Genomic DNA, 22,780 nt, shown 5'->3' on the forward strand with positions numbered 1-22,780 from the left:
AAATAGGCACATGGGGCCGACTCGATGTATGCAATGTATGTTCCTCATCTTCTCACTGCAATGTTAACTGTAAATGCAACACTTCCCTCATGTACAGGAGAATATGCAGATGTATTATACCTGTATTCTCTTTAGCTGTCTTCTGCAGAAACTACTCTTATATACTCTAGTAATCATCTCTTTTCTTGGTTCTGAATTAATCATGGGACCTGCTGTGAAATAATATGTGAAGCTTATCTGTGTGTTTTATTTATCTCATCTTCATCGAAATAGGGTACAAAGTGGAAAAGACTTAGATAGTTAGATTACAAGACAAAGTTGTACTGCACATGGTTTTAAACATATTCATATTCTATGTTTAGCTTGTTATCTCTAACTTAAACCCAATTTGGAAAATAATGAATTTTTTTTGAACACTCAAATAATGGACTTGTTATCTGAACTTAAATCCAATTTGCAAAATACTGGAAAAATAAACTCAAATTCTCTCACCAAGATCGGGCGGCGCTTGTCGACCCGCGTGGCCGTGCTTCCTCGCATCAGCAAGGTGCGGCGAAACCATCAGCTGTCGCTCGTACCCACGCTCTGCGCGCCTCACCTGCGTCTCCCCATTTTTCCATGGCGGCAGCGGCTGCTCACCTCCTCTCTTCCCCGCCCGTCACATCCGGCCTTCCTCCACGGCCGAGCCTATGGCATCACCGCCGCACCGGCACACGCCAGACCGAAGCTACCGGTAGCATATCCTGCCGCGCGACGCTTGGCCCCGATGGCCACCTGTCCGCGCTCGCCGCCCCCGGACCGGCAGCCGCCACGGGGAGGACGTACCTGCGGGAGCACTCCTGCCTCCTCTTCCCGCCCCCACGCGGCCGCCGCCCGCTCGCCGTCGTCAAATTCCTCGGCGGCGCCTTCATCGGGGCAGTCCCCGAGGCGACATACGGGTAAGCGGAGTCCATCCAGCCTCGCAGTACACACTATTGCTTCGGTGCGGGGAAGAGCTGTTTTGATTTGCGTTTGGGGGGCCGCGTGGTTTTGGTTGCAGCTACCTGCTGGAGCTCCTGGCGCAGGAGGGCTTCCTCGTGGTGTGCGTGCCGTACAACGTCACCTTCGACCACGCGGCCGCCGCGCGGGAGGTCTTCCAGAGGTTCCACGGCTGCTACGACGAGCTCCTCGCGTTGGGGCTGCCGGAGGCCGGGCTAACCGCTCTCCAGCTGTTGGTGGGGAGCTACTTCTCGGAAAAGATACCAAAGGTTTGCTTTGTATTTAGTTAATAATAAGGGGTTCTGGAAATTTCTGTTTCTTTTTGATCATTCGGATGATTGAGGAGGAATGTTTTAATTCCTAGTTTTGTGTATAGTTCCTTGGTAACAGTGCTTATTGGTTGATTTTCTTTCATTGGTTTCTGATCATTTCAGGCTAATGCCATTGTCTCATTCAACAATAGGCCCGCTTCAGAGGCTGTTCCTTACTTTGAGCAGGTATTTTGGTCTCCGCTTTTCTGCACATTGCATCTTTGTATCATGTTCAACTGGAGTAACTATTCTGATTCCTCACAATAACAAAAAGAAATCCATTACTAGCTTCTACACACTTCTATATTCTAGGTAATTTGACCCTTTAGTCATATGTGTTGTAGTAGTTTCTAGAGTGCCCTAGTGTGAGTTGTAACCATGTTGTTTGTGTTTGCTTTCCTAGTTTTAAGTAGTATTCTTTAGAACCTTCTAGCAATAAGTAGAACTAAGTAGTGGAAGCTCATGGGGCCTATAAATAGAGGTCCTCACCTCATTATGCAAAGTCTAGCGGGAAATGGAGACTGTTTTCAAAAATTCGGAAATCATGGTTTTAAGTTTTTAAAAAATCTGAAAAAAAAATCGTAGATGTAGAGAACGATGAAATCTACAAACGTGCAAAATCTCAATCTGAAATTATTTGTATTGTAGACTACATAAAAATTACAAAATCTGACAGGTTTTATAGTTTTGAAATGTACACTATTCACTATTCTCAGATCCACACATTTGTCATTTTTGCGTAGCCTAAAATACTAAGTATTTCACATTGAGATATTGCATGTTTGTAGATTCCATCATTAGCTACATCCAGGATTTTTTTTCAAATTTTTTTGGAACTTAAAAATATGATTTCTGAACTTTTGAATATAAAGAGCTACATGTAGCTCGGCCTCCATTTGTCCACTCTTAAAGTCTAGCATGCAATCAAGTGAAGCAGATATAATCAGACATCATAGGGCATGCCACGACAGAATAGTAGGTCCCAGTCTGGGCCATGTACTCGAGTCGACTTGTGCGGGCCCACGAAGGCCCTGTATCTCAGGCAGGCCGCGGATACCAGCTTCCAACAAAACTTGTTGATCGACGTGCGGAGTTTGAAGGTGACTGGAAGATGATGAGACACGACTCAACCACGACGGACTGACACTGATTAGGAAGTCAAGACATCCATGTCTTATTTAGGAGTCGAGCCTTTTTAAGGTCGGTTTGTATGTACACCAATACCCCCACCCCTAGGGTTTAGATTTGGGGTTTGTTTAGATTATGAGTTCGCCATAGATGCAACTCCATGTACCTCGTTTGTGTCAAACGACCAGACAAGACTACTTACGGAACCTAGTCTTTCATCTATACTTAATCTATATTCGCAGTATCTGTATTGCATATCATCGTTCTTGCTTGTTCTTTGATTGCTTGCATGAGTTAGACCTTTGATACGTAAATTTGTTTTGTGCAGATAGGCCCACTATTTAGTCAACTAATGCCTATGATGGAGGCATCACCTGTATACTCCGTGGCAAGAGATGCATCAGGTGATTATTCATTTATGGTTTACCTTATTATATTTACCAATTAATATTTAAGTGTATTGGAAATGTTCTGGCTTGCCCCTAACTTTCCATATCAATCAAATAGCATGAAAGGCCCTAATAAATTAAGATAATGAATTTAATTGTTAATTATGATGTTGTATCTCTGGAATTCTAGCTGCTTCATGGTATTGCAGCGTTGGTGCTATGCCTCATGACATGTTAGAAATGTGTGTCAAAACATTAGTTTGATGCAAGAGTAAGTTAGAAGAAAGATACACAAAAAATTGCTAAAAAATGGTTATGTTTGCTTCACAGTATTTTTTGGTGCAACTTTGTAGGGGGCGCATGGAAGGCTCTATTTGATTTAGCTGGAGGTTTGATACAAGAGTATGATCAAGAAGCTATGGCATCTGTGAGAAAATTTGTCGATCAGTTACCCTATGTAATGAATCAGGTACTTTATGAGTCGAAGTTATTTGATCACTCAAATGTGCTTCTACAACATGTTCATTTATTAATATCTTTCTAATCCTCGCATGTTATTTACAGGTTACGGAAGGTGTATCTGAATTCAAACCAACGCCGCCTGAGAACCGTGAATTCTGCAAGAACTCCTACAGTGTACCAAATACATTATTGGTAGTGTTGACAAACTTGCTTTTTTTAGGCTAACCTCTTTCTGTTATAATTATTAGTGTTTATTAATTTTCCATGCACACATTGTAGGTGAAAATCAGTGTTGATGCTATTGATGATACAGACATAATTGAGAACATCTTGCGGCCTCGGGTAGAATCAATTAATGGACAAGTAAAGAAGGTCACACTGTCAGGAACACATCTAACTCCATGTATACAGGTACGGCTGGTTATAGTTTTCATCTCACAATTGTATGATGCATCATATGCAAACTTTTAGAACTTGGTATATTCGTGTCAGGCTCGTTTTATTAGGAATCTACTTTGTGCTATCACTAGGAAACAAGTGGCTATTTGTAGTTGAACTAAGACCAATTTGTCATTCTCAGAATCACTAGATCATAGTATCAAGGACTGCTTCTCTGTTTATGTGTAATATCATTTATGTACACGACATTGATATTTATGTGTACCAGTCATTAACTATAGCTATACTACAGGATGTTAAATGGCAGGCTGGTTCACAATACACTCCAGCAGATGCTCTGGCCCAGGGTTTAAAATCGTTGGCTCTCAATGAGACCAGGGTCCTCTCAAGAACTATCGCTGATTGGTTCAGGTCCATTTAGAACCTTATATTCTTAATTATTGTATGACCATTGAAGTTCAGAATGCTCCTTACGAAGGTATGCAATACTACTGTACCTATAATCCATATACAGCCTGTCACTTTACAACCATTAACAGGTTTTGACACCACCCTGCAACTTATGTGGTGTAAAAACCTAGGATCATTTATTGCGTTACTCATGCAGTTACCACATTGGAGATCCTTTCACACGTCAGAGCCAGAACTGCAGAAATATCTGTAGAATCTGTCGTACTGTACGGTCTTCATTCAGTTAACTTTGGTTCATGCATCAGAAACATTTTATTGGTTCCTGCATAACTGGCTGATGCAATTGGGTGGGTGTAGAGCAGTGGAGGTGGCCTTTGCAAGGACACATAAGAGTAAATGTTATTGCACCTACGTCTGTCGTGCAAGCTCACCGGCAGTCCGTACTAGTATTATTATCTGATCAAAATTTGGAGGTTTGGGCCAAGTCTTGGGACCCTAGTCAGACTGTGCAATGCATTTGACCCAAATACCAGGAGAGCAGTGATTTAATCTCAGGTATGGCACCAGCGAGGCTGAGTTGGCCGTATAGACCTTGCAGCAGGCAACCCTGTCCATGCACGGCGTTCTGATGGTTGGCAATTTATTGCAATACAATATTTTTCTGTATAGGTGTTACATTTGGGACAATTTTTGTGTACTTTGTTTAATTGTGAGGATGCTTGTAATGAGCACTTGGTGCAAAGAAAAGCTGTTGAACATTTTCTGGTTCTCCAGAATATATACTGAATTCATATGGTGTAGAACGATCTACACCAGACAAGAACATTGAAAATGTAGCAACTGTAAGTTATTGATATTGAATGGTACCGTTTGGATTAAGCTCAGCTAAATCGTGCCGGTGCGTAGTACTGAGGCCTGAGCTCACCAAGGCACCAATTCTCTGGAGAACATCTTCCCAGTTCAGGATTCGCTGGGACTAAGGATGGCAATTTTACCCACAGGTACGGGTTCGCATGGGTAGGGTATGAGTACACTTTTATCCATGGGTAGTGCCCATACCCTACCCGTTAAGTCATGGGTAGGGCACAGGTATAGCTTTGTACCCGCGGGTATACCCATACCCTGCCCGTTTATTCTCAGTTTTCTTATATTACACGTCTACTTTTATTGACTTATGAGTTACTATATGTGAATGAGATTTTTATATTTTTTAATTGTTATGTACTCAACTATATGTTATCGAGTTGAGATAATTTATTTTTTAATCGAACTTGTTATCGATAAATATAAAATTGCGAGAAATTTGTGTACAATTTAACCTACCCACCGCCGGGTACCCAATGGGTATGGGCACCCGCCGGGTATGGGTATAGGTAAAGTTTTATACCCATGGGCACGGGTATGGGTAGAAGTTTCTAACCATCAACTATATGGGTATGGGTATGGTATTGCTCTACCCTGCCCATTGCCAAGGTACAGAATGTTCTATTTCTCAGGAGCAAGTGTCTCCTTTTACTAGTGTACCCTTATTTAATAATAGCTTTGAACAATCTTGTTCTTCTCACCGTAACTCAGAATTGCACCCTGTTTATGCTGATGTCTGTAGTGGGCACGCCCGAAGTGCATCATGATAGGAAGGGAAGCTGGAGTTTTTTTGGGTGGCCGACATTATCCGGAGAACGTGGTGGCTTTTGGCGGGATTCCTTCGCCATCGCTTAATATAAGATCAAGTGAGAGAATTCGTAAACAACCCAACGCTGATGCCACACAGATGGACCGGGCTAAGCTTTTGACACAAGCCAAAGTATCTACCCCGATGTCAGGTACAAATACAGCTATTAAGTTTTCCCTGTCATCTATTCCGGACGAGATTTTCATACATAGAGTGGAGAAATTGGGGGTTTCTTTAGGGTCAAATTCAGACCAAGTAATTGCCTCAGTTGCTAATATGAAGAAGGTGGATTTTAACAGAACTTTAATAGTGCTTTCAAAAAATCTAGAAGAGAAGGAAAATGAAAAAACTAATCAAGAATTTGAATCCCTTGGTCACTTGAATGAGCTTTCCTCTGACCTAGGCTGAGGAGGGGAACCGAGTTCCCAAAATACGGAACCTAAAATGGTCAATAAAACTCTGAAAGTTTACAAAAGAAAACAGAAGGTTGCCCCTAAAGTGGTGCGTAGAAGTGTTAGGCTGAACAACAAAAAGTGACTTGCTGTCTGTTTCAAAATGAAAGGTAGCTTTTGGAATAGTGACGGTTTTAAAGATCCAGCAAAGCATATTTTCGTTCGTGAAACTTTAAGCGAACACAAACTTGATTTTTTTGCTATCTTAGAAACGGGGAGAGATAATTTTTCAGTACCTTTTTTGAAGAACATTTCTGCTGGACTAGATATTCAATGGTACTGTGTTCCTCCTATTGGGCGTTCTGGCGGTATTCTAGTTGGTATTAATGCAGCTTCGCCGACGGTTCAGCGGGTGGTTACGGGAAGTAGATGTGTTAAGTTTTTTGTAACATCTAAATCGGATAATTTCAAATGGGTTCTAGTCGCGGTCTATGGGGCTGCTCAAGATGAGCAAAAGCCTGAGTTCCTTGCGGAACTAGTAAGAATATGTGAGGACGAGACGCTACCGCTACTAGTTGGGGGGGATTTCAACATCATAAGGCGTAAAGAAGAAAAGAATAATGAAAATTTTAATCCCGAGATGGCCTTTTGTTTTCAATGCTATTATTGAGAGTTTGAATTTGAGAGAACTTGATCTCTCCGGAAGGCAATATACTTGGGCTAACGGAAGGCAAAATCCAACCTACGAGAAATTAGATAGGATTTTGGCTAGCGTTGAGTGGGAGCAAAAATTTCCGCTAGTGTCGGTAAGAGCCCTCACAAGATCCGGGTCCGATCATACCCCACTTCTTATTGACTCGGGAGAACATGCGTTTCTAGGAAACAAATTCCATTTCTCTTTTGAGCTAGCTTGGCTAAAACAAGATGGTTTTTTTGAAATGGTATCTAGGGAGTGGAATAAGGCAACTTTGGGAGACAGTTCAATTGAAATATGGCAGAATAAAATTAGACATTTACGTCAATACTTACGGGGCTGGGCTAAGAATTTAAGTGGTATTTACAAAGTTAAGAAGGAACATCTGCTTACTCGTTATAGACATGCTTGATCTCAAGGCGGAATTCACCCCCTTGATGACGATGAAATAAGAACTATGCGTGATGCTCAAAAGGAGCTCAACGATTTGAGGAGACAAGAAGAATCTAAATGGGCACAAAGGGCAAAGGTCAAATATATTCGGGAGGGGGCCATAACACAAAGTTTTTCCACCTAATTGCTAATGGAAAACATAGAAAGAAAAAAATATTTCAATTAGAACAAGAAGAAGGAACAATTATTGGTCAAGAGAACCTTAAAACATATATTTCCGAGTACTATAAACAACTATTTGGGCCGGTGGTTATGAACTCTTGTGTGATGGAAGAGTCCGTCATACATGATATTACACAAATTTCCGAGGAAGAAAATGCTATTCTTATTGCGGACTTCACTGAACAAGAAATTTTTGAAGCCATATCACAAATGGAAAAAAACAAAGCTCCGGGCCCGAGATGGTTTTCCCGCGGAATTTTATCGAAATTCGGGGCGTAATAAAAGGGGATTTCTTGGGTATGTTTAAGGCTTTCCAATCTGGTGATTTGCCGTTGTTTCATCTCAATTTCGGTACAATCATTCTTCTCCCAAAAAAAGAGAATGCGGTCCAAATTCAACAGTATCGTCCCATTTGTCTTCTGAATGTTAGTTTCAAAGTTTTCACTAAGGTAGGGACAAATAGAGTAACGGATATCGCTGAGAAGGTGATTAAGCCGACTCAGTCGGCGTTTATGCCAGGGAGACATATTCTTGAGGGAGTGGTGATTCTTCATGAGACTATACATGAACTTCATAGGAAGAAAATGGATGGGGTCCTTTTTAAAATCGATTTTGAAAAGGCTTATGATAAAGTTAATTGGTCCTTCTTACAACAGGCTATGCGTATGAAAGGTTTTGATCCTAAATGGTGTGACTGGGTTCAGAAGTATATTGAAAAGGGTAGTGTAGGAATTCGGGTAAATGACGACATAGGCCATTACTTTCAGACAAAAAAAGGTTTACGGCAGGGTGATCCTTTATCCCCTATTCTTTTTAATATTGTTGCGGATATGCTTGCCATACTCATTGCAAGAGCCAAAGAGGATGGCCAGGTTGGTGGTTTGATTCCACACTTAGTTGATGGGGGGATTTCTATATTACAGTACGCCGATGATACCATCTTATTCATGGAACATGACCTTACAAAAGCCCTTAACATGAAGATGGTTCTCTCGGTATTTGAACAACTCTCAGGTCTTAAAATAAATTTTCACAAGAGTGAGGTATTCTGTTTTGGAAAGGCAAAAGAAGTCGAAGAGGACTATAAGATTCTATTTGGGTGTGACATAGGCTCCCTCCCGTTTAGATATCTAGGAATACCAATCCATTTTCGGAAGCTTAAAAATAGTGAGTGGAAACCGGTAGAAGACCGTTTTGAGAAAAAACTTTGTTGTTGGGCGGGGAAAATGTTGTCTTATGGTGATCGCCTTATACTCATAAATTCAGTACTCACGAGTATGCCAATGTTTATGCTTTCTTTCTTGGAAATACCTGTTGGGGTGAGGAAAAGGCTAGACTACTTCGGATCACGCTTTTTCGGCAAAGTGATGGACATAAAAAGAAGTATCGGTTAACCAAGTGGAACGTAATTTGCGGACCTAAAGATCGGGGTGGCTTAGGGGTGGAGGTGTTAGAATTAAAGAATAAGAGCCTTCTTAGCAAATGGCTATTTAAACTTTTGAACGAAGAAGGAATGTGGCAAGAACTCCTATGCAATAAATACTTGAAGAACAAAACTTTATCACAAATTTCAGCAAACCCTACAGACTCGCCTTTTTGGAAAGGCTTAATGCATGTCAAAGATGATTTCTTTAGTAGAGGTTCCTCGGTGGTTGGGGACGGGCAAAATACTAGATTTTGGGAAGATACATGGCTGGGCGATATGCCTTTAAAGGATCAATACCCCACTTTATATAGTATTGTTAATCATCCAAACGTGACAGTAGCACATGTTATGGGGTCGTCTCCTCTAAACATTGGTTTCGGGCGTGTCTTGTCGTCAAATAAGTGGGATCGATGGGTACACCTTGTTTTACGGCTTATGAGGGTTCAGCTATCGGATCAGCCCGGATGCTTTTCGGTGGGCTCTTACTCCCTCGGGTGTTTTTACTGTCAAGTCTATGTACTTAGATTTGCTTGATGACCACACTCCATATCTTAAGAAATACATTTGGAAAATCAAAGTACCACTTAAAATCAGGATTTTTATGTGGTTTTTGCATAAGGGAGTGATCCTCACTAAAGACAATCTCCTTAAACGCAACTGGAATGGCTGTTCAAAATGTTGTTTTTGTGATCAAAATGAGACCATACATCATCTCTTTTTCTCCTGCCCGTTTGCAAAAATTCTATGGAGGATTATTTATATGACTTTTAACATCCCTCCACCCTCTAATATTACAAACTTATTCGGCAATTGGTTAAATGGTGTTGCCAAAAAAGACAAAGGTCTTGTTCGTGTGGGTGTATGTGCTCTTATGTAGGCTATATGGATTGTTCGTAATGATTTTATCTTTAACAAAAAGAGCTACGCATCCTTTCTGCAGGTTATCCATTTGGTTAGCCACTGGATCAATATGTGGTCCTATCTACGACTCGCGGGGCAGCGTCAGGATATGGATACTGGGTGCAACCGTTTGGCGACGGCCGCTCGGGATTTCTACAGCCGGTGCGGTTGGCGATCTGATAGGCGTATCACCTCATGAAGCCTAGATTACACTTAGTCCTTTTGTTTAGATGGCTTATCCATGTTGAAACTTTGTGTGATCCGTGAGTTTGTAATAATCAGAATGTTGTAATAATCTCATACTTTGTGGTAATAAAAAGCCGCATGCATCGATTGATGCAGAGGCTGGGATGACCCATTTCGAAAAAAAAAAAAATTGCCATCCTTAGCTGGGAGTCTGGGACTGATATCTTCGGGCTCTGTAGTCAAAATCAAGATGCAGTTATTGGTTTGAGCAAATGTTCGTGCAACTTCTCTTTTGCCTTGAGTGGTGAAGTAAAAACATATGGTACTTCCTCAGTTTATCTATCTAGATGCATTTTAGTTAGAAAAATTCTGTCACACTTATTTCCGAATAGAGGAAATATGTTTTGATCACATAACCGTTCTACTGCCGACGTGTTTCAAACGTGCCACCAGCATTCTAAAGAATGCTTGATCAACACGGTACAAGCATATGCTTGATCATTTCGTGGACAATCTGGTTGTAATTTGTTTTTGAAAGAGAACTGAAAGTTTTGCTCTAATCTATTAATTAAAGAGATAAATGCTTTGTTAATTAATGAGAAATCGAAGAAAAAACCGTTACAACGATGCTAACAACCACAACCTCTAGTAACACCTACAACACAAGCAGACTACTCCTAAAGTAAGCAACTCCTCTGGTTGTATTATCATCGTTGTCTCTTTTACGCTTGATCTTGGAGAAAATTACAAAAAACCACCATGTTTCAGGCAATGGTAATAAAAAAAACCAGCATTTTACGTTAGAATTTTAAAAAACCACCACTCTACAGGTAACACGTAACAAAAAGTACTAATTTGTATCCGATGATGGTTTAATGGCCAAACTGACATGTGGGCCCCCCTGTAAGCCTATGTAAATTTTGCGAAAAAGACCTTCATACATTATAAATTCTAATTTTATGGTCCACATTTTTCGTACTCCCTCCGTCTCAAAATGTAAGACGTCTAAGGATTAGTCAAAAGTCAACATTTTTTTAAATTTGACCAAGTTTATACACAAAAATATAAATATTTACAGTACTAAATCAACATAAATAGATTCACCATAAAATATATTTTCTTAATATGCCCATTCGATATTGTAGATGTAAATATTTTTTTAAAATATTTGGTCAAAGTTAGTAAAGTTTGACTTTTAGTCAGTCCTTAGACGCCTTACATTTTGGGATGGAGGGAGTATTGTAATCTGGCAAGGGGCCACCTAAAATTTACAGAAAAACCCAAACGTAGATCTGGTCAATCGTGCATCCCCTTTAACCATTTCCTCTTGCCACGTCAGACTGGACGGTGGACTCCAGTGGTCAATTTCCCCATCTTTTCGGTATCAAAAGAGTATTAGTGTTTTTTTGTTACGTGTTACATGTGGCCCGCACGCGACACGTGAACTACAACCACCCGCTCACCGTGAGAGAGTCCGAGTTCTCTATAGAGACCATCAAAAAGATATAAGAACCTAGATTGCACCCATACCTTGACCAATCGCAATGAACGGAGTATCATGGAGTTCAACTATGGCCGAATCCGGAATGGAAAGTGATTAACAACGGAAGATGCAAGAAAAAACATTTTAGGAGCGACATGGACGGTTGGGGCCATGGTGCTGCACGATAATGGGGCGCCGACGAATTCCAAGAGCCTCATAAGAGAGCCCATTGTGGCACGTGCAATGGTGAAGGGCACAATGAACGGCAATGTGAACAAAGAAAGAGAGCTAAAGGAAATGAAGTTATCACAAGCCGACCCATTCCTAGCCAACAACCAAGAAGTAGCCAACCACCAAGTAGTAGCCAACCAGCTTCTAGCCAACCGATAAGTAGCCAACTAAGAAGGACCCAACAAGCCGATAAGTAGCCAACCAAGAAGGACCCAACAAACGAGTTTCCTCTGGCATACTACTACTTTGTGTCCAGTAGTTCCAAAAAGTTCACAGACATGAGCTTTTCTTAACTTATACATAATCTCTACAAATGTCCAAGCACATAAAATCAGTGTCCGAAGTATCTAAAGAAGTTAAAGGTGAATCTATTCTCAACTAAGCAATAGATGCTGAAACTAATATACTATATAGTTCATAAATGTAAACGCGCATTTTCAAAATCTGACTATTGCAGAACCTGATTAAACTTGCTCTGCCACTAAATTACATAGTTACCTGACCACTAAGTTATAAAAATTTCAGGAGGGGGAATTTTCCTTTAAACTGGTCATCAGATGTAAGAACAAACTCGTACAAACTACTTTGTGTATCCAGCCTGCCACTAGTTTGCTCCGTCATACTACTTTGTGTCAAATAGTTCCAAGAAAGTCCACAAACATGGGCATTTCCAAACTTATACATAATCTCTACAAATGTCCAAGAAGATAAAATCAATGTCCGAAGTATCTAAAGAGCTTAAAGGTGAATCTTTTCTCAGTTGTTGGAGTCCAGTTTGGACCTCTTTGTTTTTTTTGTTTTAGTTCTGGGATTTTCTGTAAGATCATGGATTTAATATCATCTTACTTTTCCCCGCAAAAGAAAAGGTGAATCTCTTCTAAACTGAGCAATAAATGCTGAAACTAAGATACTATATAGTTCACAAATGTCAGTATCCCAGCTTCTTCTAAAACTGGGAAATGGTGAAGGAGATGAATTTGTTCACATTACAAATATCTAAATAAGATGAAGGTCAAAGCTCAACAAAGCCGATAACAATCATGGCATAATCTCGTATATTGTTTGAAGCAAACATAATGCATGCCCTTTTTATGTGGTCTTCGTCCAGTTTTCCTCGGTTAACTGGGCAATGCTAAGCTTCCTGTATTTCAATTGTGAGGTCGGCCTGCCTCCTCTGTTCACGTTTCCGCTCAAGCCGCCTCTTCTCCTTGGCCTTCCTCCGCTCACGGACCATTTTTGGTATTTCCTTCCATGTCTTCGGATTAAATGCCATTACTGTATGTATCACAAATGATGTAAGAACAAACTTGTACAAACTAATGTAGTAGCATGAAAATTTATACCACATGGCATTATAAACGGAGATCTTAGGCAAAACCAAAAAGAACAATTGTTGTGTGTTCGTATTGTATTGTAGCATGTCATATCTCGAGTTAATTCTTTTAGTAAACAACTAAACACTCTGTTGCTGCTACGTAAGAAATAAATACCCATTACTGCTACGTCCATTATTACAACTTCTTATGTGATCTGCGTTTATAAAATTTAGTTACTCCCTTTGATTTAAACTACTCCCTACAATTGGTGGCCATTTAACGCTCACCTAGGAGTATACTCTTTACACTGCCCAGCATGTATTCAGCTAGGAGTAAGTGAGTTTCAGATGATAGCATAATCAATGATATTCATAAGTTAATAACTCAACCAGTGGACCTTTTCGCAAAAAAATCATACTAATAGTAACTCAGAAAAAAAATCCAGAAGTTTCAAAGAACCGGAAACATTCATGGACGTCACGTAAGATAGGCAGGCACACATATATGTTAAACTTGGTGCAAAAATATGATAAATTTTGAGGAAGAAATGAGACCACAAATTAAATTAATGTAAAACAAGTTAAACCAATGTGAAACAAAAGTTACAGTACGCTACAGTTCAGGGATGATCAATTCGCGGCACCAAATTTTGCATGCATGTGTTTCTACCTGACCTATACGTGTATGAATGTTTTCACCGTAGTACATGGGATGTATGCTTGCATTTTTTGGTGAAATATGGCAAAGAGAGAAAGAAATGCATGCGTACCTTCATATTGGGCATCCAGACGTTTGTCTTTAATGCTGCCCAGTTGCTGCTGCAGGCATCTAGGGAGCTTCTTTAGGGCATGGCAGTCTGTAACGTAAAGCCTTTTCAGAAACCTGTATGCATGCGGCTCATTCGGTAGGGATGCCAGGCTACTGCAGCCATTAAGGTTAAGGACTTCCAACGATGGGGGCTCTCCCGCCGGAGACTCCAACGATGTGAACCCACTGTTGTTCTTAATATCCAGGTGCGTGAGGGACGTGGGCAGGCGGAGAATCCCGCCCAACATGTCACAGGACCATATTAATAGACATCTGAGATAAGGAGGGAGTGCATTTATGGAAGCACTGACTTGTGGTCTTGAGGGACCATTCAGCTGACATGACAGGACTTGAATACTTCTGCAGGCACAAATATTTATGAACTTTAAGGATGGTGGAAGATTCAGAACCGCTGGTAAATTTCCACACTGAACTAAATTCAGAGATTCTAGGCATGGACAAAAGTGATTCATGGGTGATGGTGACAACTCTGATACAGCTATACGTGTGATTGCCCCAATGCAAGAAGACCCTTGAACTAACTCTGACATGCCCTGCTGCTTCTTGCTAAATATGGACTCAAGCTTATCACACTCATGAATAAGCAGAACCTTGAGAGATGCTGGGACATTGAACATCTCTACCAAACTTTCACATTCATATACACGAAGAACCTCGAGACGTGGCAGGTGTTGACTCGGTTCAGATCCTGATGGCTCAAGAGGAATTTGTGCATATCCAGTCAGATTTTTGCATCTTCTAATACGTAATATTTTCAAGGATATCAAGCTTTGGAACACTTTCTCAGGCCAATGGACAAGCACATCACATCTATTAATAGACAAATATTCAAGATGTATAAAATAGTCCCACAGCTCTAGTGCAAATGATCCAAAGAATGAGTTGCAGCATCCTAACTCCATAAATGTAAGAGGAGATTTCTGGAACCATTTCTCGTTGATGTCCACAGGTGCAATTACAGTGCACTTGGCCTCTGACGTTGTTTTTGTGTTTTGTAATCTCAATATCAGCTTGGTCAGTGAAGATACATATCTGTCTACCGACTGAAATATCTCTTGCTTGCCATCTTCAATTTTTAATACACTTAGTTTTGGTGCTTCAGGTAAATCCATCAGCTTTGGGCAATACTGAATCGATAGTTTCACAAGCAGAGGAAACAATATTTGTTCTCCTCTGACTGCAACATCCCATCTCTGAAAACTCTCCAAGTCCTCCAATTTGAGTACCTGTAGGGCTGGAAATGCCGAGCGAAAACCTCCACATGATTCTTGTAGCAATGGTGCTTCGGGAAATGCTATCAGCTTTCTAGAATACCTAAGAAACAACTTCTCGAGAAGAGGAAGTGGTGACCATACTGATCTATGACCTCCACTGCATGGTTCTTGAACCAATGGTGCTTCAGGTAATGTGATCAACTTTCCACAATGCTTAATAAACAACTTCTCAAGCACAGGAAATACTATTTGTCCTTCTTGCCTCTCATTTATTTCCCACCATCTCTCAAGATCCAACAGATCTTCTAGCCTAAGCTCCTTCAGTTTCGGAAAAGTGAAGGATGTACCGCATCTGAACAAAACTTGCAATCTTTCACATTGAAAAAGATGGATCTCAACCATGTTTTGCAACATACCCATACACTTTCCACCGTAGGAATATATCTTCAGAACCTGCAGCCCATCATGAGGTTCGAAATTGCTGAGCACCTTGCTGTCAGAAACAGAAGTCCATCTTAATCTCATTTCTTTGAGATTCTTCTTTTTTCCGAGGTTTGCCACTTTTGCCTCTGCTTCTCTAACATTTTCTACCTGACGTAGCTCTAGCTGACCACCAAGGTTTAAATGCTCCAGCTCTGTAACATCACTGCAATCAGGGCCAGTATCCGCTGCTATAAAATATGTAAGAGTCTGCAGCTTAGTGAGTTTTCCAAGTTCTGGAGGCATGCTCTCCAAGTTCCGACATCCATGAGTGTAGAGGTGACGGAGGGAAGTCATATACTTCATCTGCCTCGGAAGACGAGCAAGATAACAGCAGTTGGAAACATCCAACACTTGTAGGTTATATAGAATACTTATATCTTCAGGAAGTGCTTCCATATCACTGTTTGAGAGATCAAGGTACCTCAGCTTATGCAGATACTTTGGTATCGGTACAAATGACTTTTCAGTTGTCCTGAGCTTCAAGGCATGCAAAGAGCTGTACTTTGACAGATGCTGCAATGGGATCGACACAAAACTATCGCATAGCAGTGTTTGGATAGCAGGAGATCTTTTCTCCATGGAACCATTCAAAATACCTTCTGTTTCTTCACATGACAAAAACAAATGCCGAACAGTATCTGAAAACCACTTGGGTTGATTTGGTCTCTCAGATGCAACAACACATTCTTTCTCCATAACAGACATTGCAATATCATGCATAAGATCATGGATTTTACATATAGTCCTAGAATAATCCTTCCGACGATCATTAATTTTTTCTATGTCAAGAAAGAATGACCTTGATGCCAGCTCATTGAAAATATGTCTTCCATTTGTTTCATTGTGTTCTGGAACAAATCCATTTGCTATCCATAGTTGGATAAGCTTTTCCACATCAATCTTGTAATCCTTGGGAAATACAGCACAGAAAGCAAAGCACAGCTTCATGTATGATGGCAAGTCATTGTAGCTAAGCTTGAGTATTGGCAAAATTCCAGTTTCGTTGGTGCAAATACTGCTGCTACATGATACAGCCTTCCATTCTTCCACGCTGGTCTTGGCACGAAGTACAGAGCCCAGTGCAGTTGCAGCTAAAGGAGAGCCACAACATCTCTTCACAATCTCACCAACTAACTCAACTAGCTCGGTAGGCTTTTCTTTCTCCGGAGTGAATGCTCTAGCCTCAATAATTTCCTTTATGAAACTATCATCCAAAACATTGAGATTATAGGTTGTATTTGCACCCATGATTTCAGCAACTTGTTTGTCACGAGTTGTTGTCAATACTGCACTACCGGTGCCACCATGCTGAAGACACATCTTCAACATGTCCCACTTATGGATCTCTCTGTTCCAGACATCATCCAATACAAGGAGATACCTTTGTGCACTTAACAATTTCTGAAGTCTATCCAGTGGTGATTTTTCAGTATCATCATTCTTCTTGGGAGATGCTTCAACTATACACTTAGCCAAGGAGTTCACATCAAAGCTATCAGAAACACAGATCCAAAGCAGCAACTGGAAATGCTTCTGAATTTCATGTTCATTGTATATGAGCTGCGCTAATGTGGTCTTTCCAAGGCCCCCCATTCCAACAATGGGAACAACTGTGAGATCTACATTGTTAGCTTGACGAAGTAGTGTATCAACAATATTCCTCTTATCTTTGTCTCTAGATCTTCTAACAATGTCATGTGGGTCGACGATAAAATAATCTGTCTGCCTCCACTGCTTGGACACAGGTGGCTGTGGTCGGTACTTGAACCTAAAGGCATGCATCTCTGCTATGAGGACCTCAACGGCTTGCAGAACCCGGCTAAGCTTGCTAGCCATTCTGTGACGGAACACAACACGGTTGTGAGTAGGGAAGAGTTTAATTGCATCGACGCCAAGCTCGGCGTAGTGACCCTTCTTCTTGGCTTCACGACGTAGTGCTTCATAGTTGAATTCATCAAAGACTTCATTTGCTTCATAGGCCACCGTCTTGAGCTCCTGGAGCCATGCTTTTGCCCCTTCTCTGTGTGCCGTCGCCTGCTCCTCAGCGTCGGTGATGACGTCAAGGATGGCTGGAAGCTTGCGCTTGAGAATCTTGTGCTGCTCCTCCATTCCCTCCATCACCTTGTACTGGTCAAGGAGGTAGCTAAACACCTTGTCCTTGAGCATGGACATCAGTGGCCCAATGGCCATGGAGACCACCAGTTCTGCCATTGGAACAGAAGAAGCTCCACCAACACACGCGGGCGGAACACAGGGAAAACAAGTGCACTGCAGAATCAAGAAGAGAATGGTTTGAGTAAGACGCGTATAGAATTTATCTACAACATAAAACAAAGAGTGTGTACAGCTTGAGATCTGTTATCGAACGAATCACAAGTCAAATATCCAATCTTTCACAGCTCAACACTGCGTTTTTTTTTTTCGAAACACTGCGCACTTTTTTTTTTGGCAGACACATATAATAAGAACAAGTAGCACTAAAACTAGCACGGGGTATCTTCATTTCTTAACATGGAACACACACACACAGACTGATGCAAGTTGCAGTTACACCCTCCTCTGTTCGTATGATTAAATGTTGAATTTTAGTCTGTTGAGATATCAAACACACGCAGACTTTTAGTAATACTAAGATGATGAAGATTATATGCAGATGATGAAGGTTATATGCATCAACTTTTCGAATGAAATGGTATAGAAGAGCCCTGTTAATATAAAACAGAAGAGCTGCAGAAAAGTGCATGCTAGTGATGTACTGATGTGAATGGGAGATGATTGCACAGTTGTGAATGCCAGCAAAGGGTACAAGGGGAAAGTGGAGTATAGAGAGAGCCCTGCAAATATTAACAGAGGAGTTGCAGAAAAGGGTATACAAGGGGAAACAAGACAAAGTAGCGCTCAAATAAACCAAGTTTCAGGTTTTAAAATTAGTCAATGCTTGAAAGTCATATGAGACAATGTCCCTTTTAGGCTTTTATTCACATGCTTGTTGCCAAAGACGAGAAAGAAAGTTATCTTCACGACGAGACATGGTTTCACTCCTTCCTACTAACAGTAGTTATGTGAATGGGAGATAAATGCACAGGTTTGAATGGTGGTGAAGTGAATAATGAATTGACGAATCGAGTATCAGAAGAGATGGATGAAACAGAATGAGAATTACCTTGTGTTAGCAGGGAAGCTGGATTGGATGCATCAATATAGATCTTGCTCTACAAGGAGCTGAGAGATCTCTTTGTCGACACCATCTGCGAGAAGAAAAGTGAAATCATAAAAGACTATAACAGATATTTGAGGGAAGGAAGGGGAAGAGGAAGAGGAAGAGGAATGAATTACTACCTTGAGTTGTGGTGGTGATGGGAGGCAGGGTGGGGGCTTGGAATACAAACGCACTGAAGATTTGAGAAAGAGAACGGTGTGAGCAAGACATGTATAGAGCTTGAGATCTGTTCTCCAACCAATTGCAAGTCAACTATCCAATCTTGCAACTCGACAATCTCGCGGGCTGACATTTATAATAAGAACAACTAGCAGCGGGAATAGCAGGGGTATCTTTATTTCTTAATAGGGCAAACAGAGAGAAGTATGGTAACCTTAGGCTGAGACTGGTGAAAGTTATAGTTACACACTCCTCAGTTGTTAGGATTAACTGTAGAGCTTTAACCTGTTCACACATCAAATAAAAGTAAGCAGTAGCAATAGCTGTGACGATCGGGGTTATATTCATCATCCTTTGCCATATATGCATCATCTTTTGCTCCATATGCATCATCTTTTGCTAACGGTACCGGAGAGCCTTGCTAGGAATATTAACACGAGAGTTGCAGAAAAGGATATACAGTGCAAAGGAAAGGGGGAATCAACCAGCCAGCCATATACAGTGAGCAAACAAACCAAGTGGAGTTATTTAAGATGCAGGATTTTAATTAATCAATGGCTCTATCAAGGCACTGGAAGATCTATAAGCCAATATGCACTGCAATTAAAAAACATGGATTTTCACGTAGGAAAATACTTGTTTTATCAATAGGTTAAATGCATCACGTGACTAGTCACATGCTTGTCGCCGAAGACAAGGAAGAATCCCAATTCATTTTCGTACGCCTTCAGTGTACCCAGATGCACAAAAGTCACTCTCTTCATGACGTTTCTTAGCTATGAATACGTCGAAGCCATCATCAAAATGTAATCCTGTTTGTCTCTTAGTGAATGAGAGATAAATGCACATGTTTGAATAGTGGTGAAGTGAATGATGAATTGACGAATCGAGTCTCACAAGAGATGGATGAAACAGAATGAGAATTACCTTGTGTTAACAGGGAAGCTGGATTGCATGGATCAATATAGATCTTAGATGGCAGTACTGAGATTTCCATTAGGGACGGGTGGGAGCAAAACGTGTATAGAGGTTGAGATATACGGTATACAGCAGTAGTCGCGTACAGTTTCAGATCAGTTCTGGAACCGATCGCAAGTCAGCTAACCTAGCTTGCAACTGAGCATTCTCTTTGGGCTAACAAGTAGCTGGGAGTATCCTCAATTCTTAATTATAATGTCAGAGGTTAGATATAACAATGAACATACTCACAAGTCTAAATTAAAGCACATGATAAATCAAATGGCACCAAAACGCGTTATTCAGCCATTGCAGATACTGTATGATCAAAGCAACCGACTGAAGGGAGATTGCATTATTACCTGGTCATACTTGGGGGGGGGGGGGGGGGTCCTTTGCCCATCAGCTGTTTTGTTGACGGATTTGGTCCATGTGGACAGCGGTTTAAGCCACGGTGGAGACGCACTTGGTCGTCCGGTCGCCGCTGTCATGGAGGACGACGACCCCGACTGGGCCGCCGTAGCGGGCGCCGGCCCATGCCCCAGCTGCTCCTCGCCTTGTGCGGTGGTCACCTGGCGGCGGTCCGTGAAGCGGAAGCTGGACGGAGAGAAGCGGGGCAGGGATGGGGACGAGGAGGGGGCGACGGGGCTGGGGCGAGCGGAGGCGGAGACGGAGGATGAAACCGCGGTGCTGCGGGAGGATTTGGGGGCGGCGCTGCAGATTGAGGTGGAGGAGGAGCGCCGGCAGCGAGGCATGGCCATGATGCTCCGTCCGCAGAAGGAGAAGGATGGAGCTCCGCCAACGAGAAGATGGCCCTCGACGCCGCCGATATCGAGCACCTCCGCACCCTAATCGCCCGCCACCTTGCACGCGTCCGCTCCAAGCTCCGCGATTACCAACAGACATGACTCCACCGGCGCATCTCGAATTGCTGGATGTGGCGCTGAAGAGGGTGGAAGTGATAGTGATGACGTTGGCAATGGTAGCGACAGGGTGCCGCCGGTCGCCGGATTTGGTTGGGACGGAGGAGCGGAGGAGGAGGCGGCCGGATTTGGTGGAGGAGGCGGGACGGGAACCACAACGGGGAGGAAGGGGAATACAAGTGCTCCCACGTCTCCTCCGTCCGATCTTGATCGTGCGGTCTTGCGTATCCCGAGCAGCGGGTGGCGCGTTCCGACAAAATTCACCGTGGCCTGAGCATCTCTACCACAGCCGGAAAGAGTTGAAACCGAAAATAAAGTATTCAGCCTCCCGAAAACTCGTGAGTTTGTGCGATTTTGGCTGTGGCGCAGAATAGAAACTGTAAAAGACGAACTGAAAATACGAAATTAAAAATCTCGCGGGAGAATTCATCGATGAACACATATAGATGATAGTTCTAGCTCCGATTGCGTAGCGGCGCGAGCTAATTTTGCCCAAAGTTAGGCCCGACGGCCTCTACGCGCGGCGGCGGTGGTGGCGGTGGAAGGCGAGGCGGCGGACGCGTGGAGCTCCTATTCGTCGTCGAGCTCGACGATCTCCAGCTTCATGCGGCAGACGCGTTCTTCTCGGCGCGCCGCCTCGTATTCCTAGACTTGCTGGACGGCATCGACCTCCTCGCGGCGCCAGCGGGCTCCGGCCTCCGCGGCGGACACGGCCGCCACCTGAGCGACGACCGCCTCCTCCTCCTCCTCGTCGTGGACGTAGTCCTCGGCGGACACGACCGTAGTCGGCTGCGCGACGACAGCCATCTCCGCCTGTTCCACTTCCTCCTCCTCCTCGGACACTTTGTCTTCCTCCTCCGACGCTTCGTCCTCCTCCTCTGACTCGGACGAAGGGGGGCGCCGCGAACCGCGAGAGGAGGACCCCTCACCTCCGAGCGCGTACCTGGCGAGCTTCCCCGGGGGCGTGAGCCCCCTGTTGGTCCACCGGCGGGCGCTGCGCTTGCGCGCGCCCTCCGAGCGGACCCATTTCCACCGCTCCGCCTCGGTGCGGAATACGGGCGGACGCGGCGGCGAGTCCCCGCCGCCCAAGCTTCCTCCTCCCCTAGCGGAGCTACCGCGGCTAGCCATGCGGACCTCTACGAGCGGTGATGCGGCAGAGGGGCGACGACAATTGCTCGTCGGAGCTGGCGGACCTATGTGGCGGAGCGGCGGTAGCGACGGAGGGGAGTAGGGTTTGCGAACCGAACTCCCCTCCGCGAACCCTTTTAATAGGGGCCATGCGGGGAGTTGTTCGGGCCCTGAACTCCGTATTCGGGCCGGCCCACGTTTTTGGTCACTGATCGGCGCACGTTTCGGCCCAAACCCGTAAATCCGCCGGAAAAGTTCGGTTCCGGCAGGATTTACGGGCTCTGTTTAGAGATGCTCTAATAGGGGCCGTGCGTGGAGTTGTTCGGGCCCCTGAACTCCGTATTCGGGCCGGCCCACGTTTTCGGTCACTGATCGGCACGCGTTTCGGCCCGAACCCGTAAATCCGCCGGAAAAGTTCGGTTCCGGCGGGATTTACGGGCTCTGTTAGAGATGCTCTAAGGGCATCTCCAACGGGGGCGACGCGCGACCGTTTGTGTCTGTGCAGACCAAAAATGTGTCTGCACCCTGCTCCAGCTGACGACGCATCGTGTCCGGGCCGTCCGCCGCGACGCAAACGCGCATGTTTGCGTCTCCGCGGACGCTGCGCGGTCGAGCCTAGCGTCTGCTCGCTTCCCCGCATGCCCGCCTGGCAACGATCCTGATTCGATCGGCCTCGAATTAATGCACAGCAAGCGCGCCAATGTCAACCGCCGGAGTGGCAACCACGCCGATCAACCCGCCAACCGCCGGAATGGAGCGCCGAACCGCCGCGGAAGAGAAACCGCATGCCTCTTCGTTATACGCGCCGCCATTAATCCCCGCAGAATATAACCCCTGTGTCTACTGTAATTCATGTCGAATCGCCTGCTTCTTCT

The 22,780-nt window shown here is 43.4% G+C and overlaps 2 protein-coding genes across 5 annotated transcripts; one reads left to right on the forward strand and one right to left on the reverse strand.

Annotated features, from left to right (window-relative positions):
- Nucleotides 1-583: 583 nt before the first annotated feature.
- Nucleotides 584-4,912, forward strand: LOC124655382. Its single transcript, XM_047194287.1, has 9 exons — nucleotides 584-938; nucleotides 1,040-1,247; nucleotides 1,413-1,475; nucleotides 2,746-2,821; nucleotides 3,160-3,275; nucleotides 3,371-3,460; nucleotides 3,548-3,679; nucleotides 3,960-4,145; nucleotides 4,275-4,912. Exons 1-8 carry the CDS (start codon nucleotides 619-621, stop codon nucleotides 4,086-4,088), a joined length of 1,134 nt encoding a protein of 377 aa, XP_047050243.1. The 5' UTR covers nucleotides 584-618; the 3' UTR covers nucleotides 4,089-4,145; nucleotides 4,275-4,912.
- A 7,725-nt stretch (nucleotides 4,913-12,637) lies between these two features.
- Nucleotides 12,638-20,236, reverse strand: LOC124651930 (putative disease resistance protein RGA4). 4 transcript variants are annotated; one of them, XM_047190949.1, is made up of 6 exons: nucleotides 20,217-20,236; nucleotides 19,112-19,182; nucleotides 18,858-18,910; nucleotides 18,682-18,766; nucleotides 13,763-17,786; nucleotides 12,638-12,952 (listed from the first exon to the last, which is right to left on the reverse strand). In XM_047190949.1, exons 5-6 carry the CDS (start codon nucleotides 17,727-17,729, stop codon nucleotides 12,810-12,812), a joined length of 4,110 nt encoding a protein of 1,369 aa, XP_047046905.1. In that variant the 5' UTR covers nucleotides 17,730-17,786; nucleotides 18,682-18,766; nucleotides 18,858-18,910; nucleotides 19,112-19,182; nucleotides 20,217-20,236; the 3' UTR covers nucleotides 12,638-12,809. The 4 variants fall into 4 exon arrangements, with proteins under 4 accessions (XP_047046905.1, XP_047046903.1, XP_047046904.1 ...); XM_047190947.1 differs by having other exon boundaries at nucleotides 19,112-20,227; XM_047190948.1 differs by having other exon boundaries at nucleotides 18,858-18,964; nucleotides 19,112-20,227.
- Nucleotides 20,237-22,780: the final 2,544 nt, after the last annotated feature.

The sequence above is a fragment of the Lolium rigidum genome, chromosome 5, assembly GCF_022539505.1.
Source record: "Lolium rigidum isolate FL_2022 chromosome 5, APGP_CSIRO_Lrig_0.1, whole genome shotgun sequence".
NCBI lineage: Eukaryota > Viridiplantae > Streptophyta > Magnoliopsida > Poales > Poaceae > Lolium > Lolium rigidum.

Excerpts from the sequence above, each read along its gene's own strand:
- LOC124655382 (XM_047194287.1), top strand. The coding sequence starts at position 619 with ATGGCGGCAGCGGCTGCTCACCTCCTCTCTTCCCCGCCCGTCACATCC. Across the intron at positions 939-1,039 it reads GTCCCCGAGGCGACATACGG|CTACCTGCTGGAGCTCCTGG; the intron begins GTAAGCGGAGTC and ends TTTTGGTTGCAG. Across the intron at positions 3,276-3,370 it reads TACCCTATGTAATGAATCAG|GTTACGGAAGGTGTATCTGA; the intron begins GTACTTTATGAG and ends TGTTATTTACAG.
- LOC124651930 (XM_047190949.1), bottom strand. The coding sequence starts at position 17,729 with ATGGCAGAACTGGTGGTCTCCATGGCCATTGGGCCACTGATGTCCATG. Across the intron at positions 12,953-13,762 it reads TCTGGATGCCCAATATGAAG|TAATGGCATTTAATCCGAAG; the intron begins GTACGCATGCAT and ends TGATACATACAG.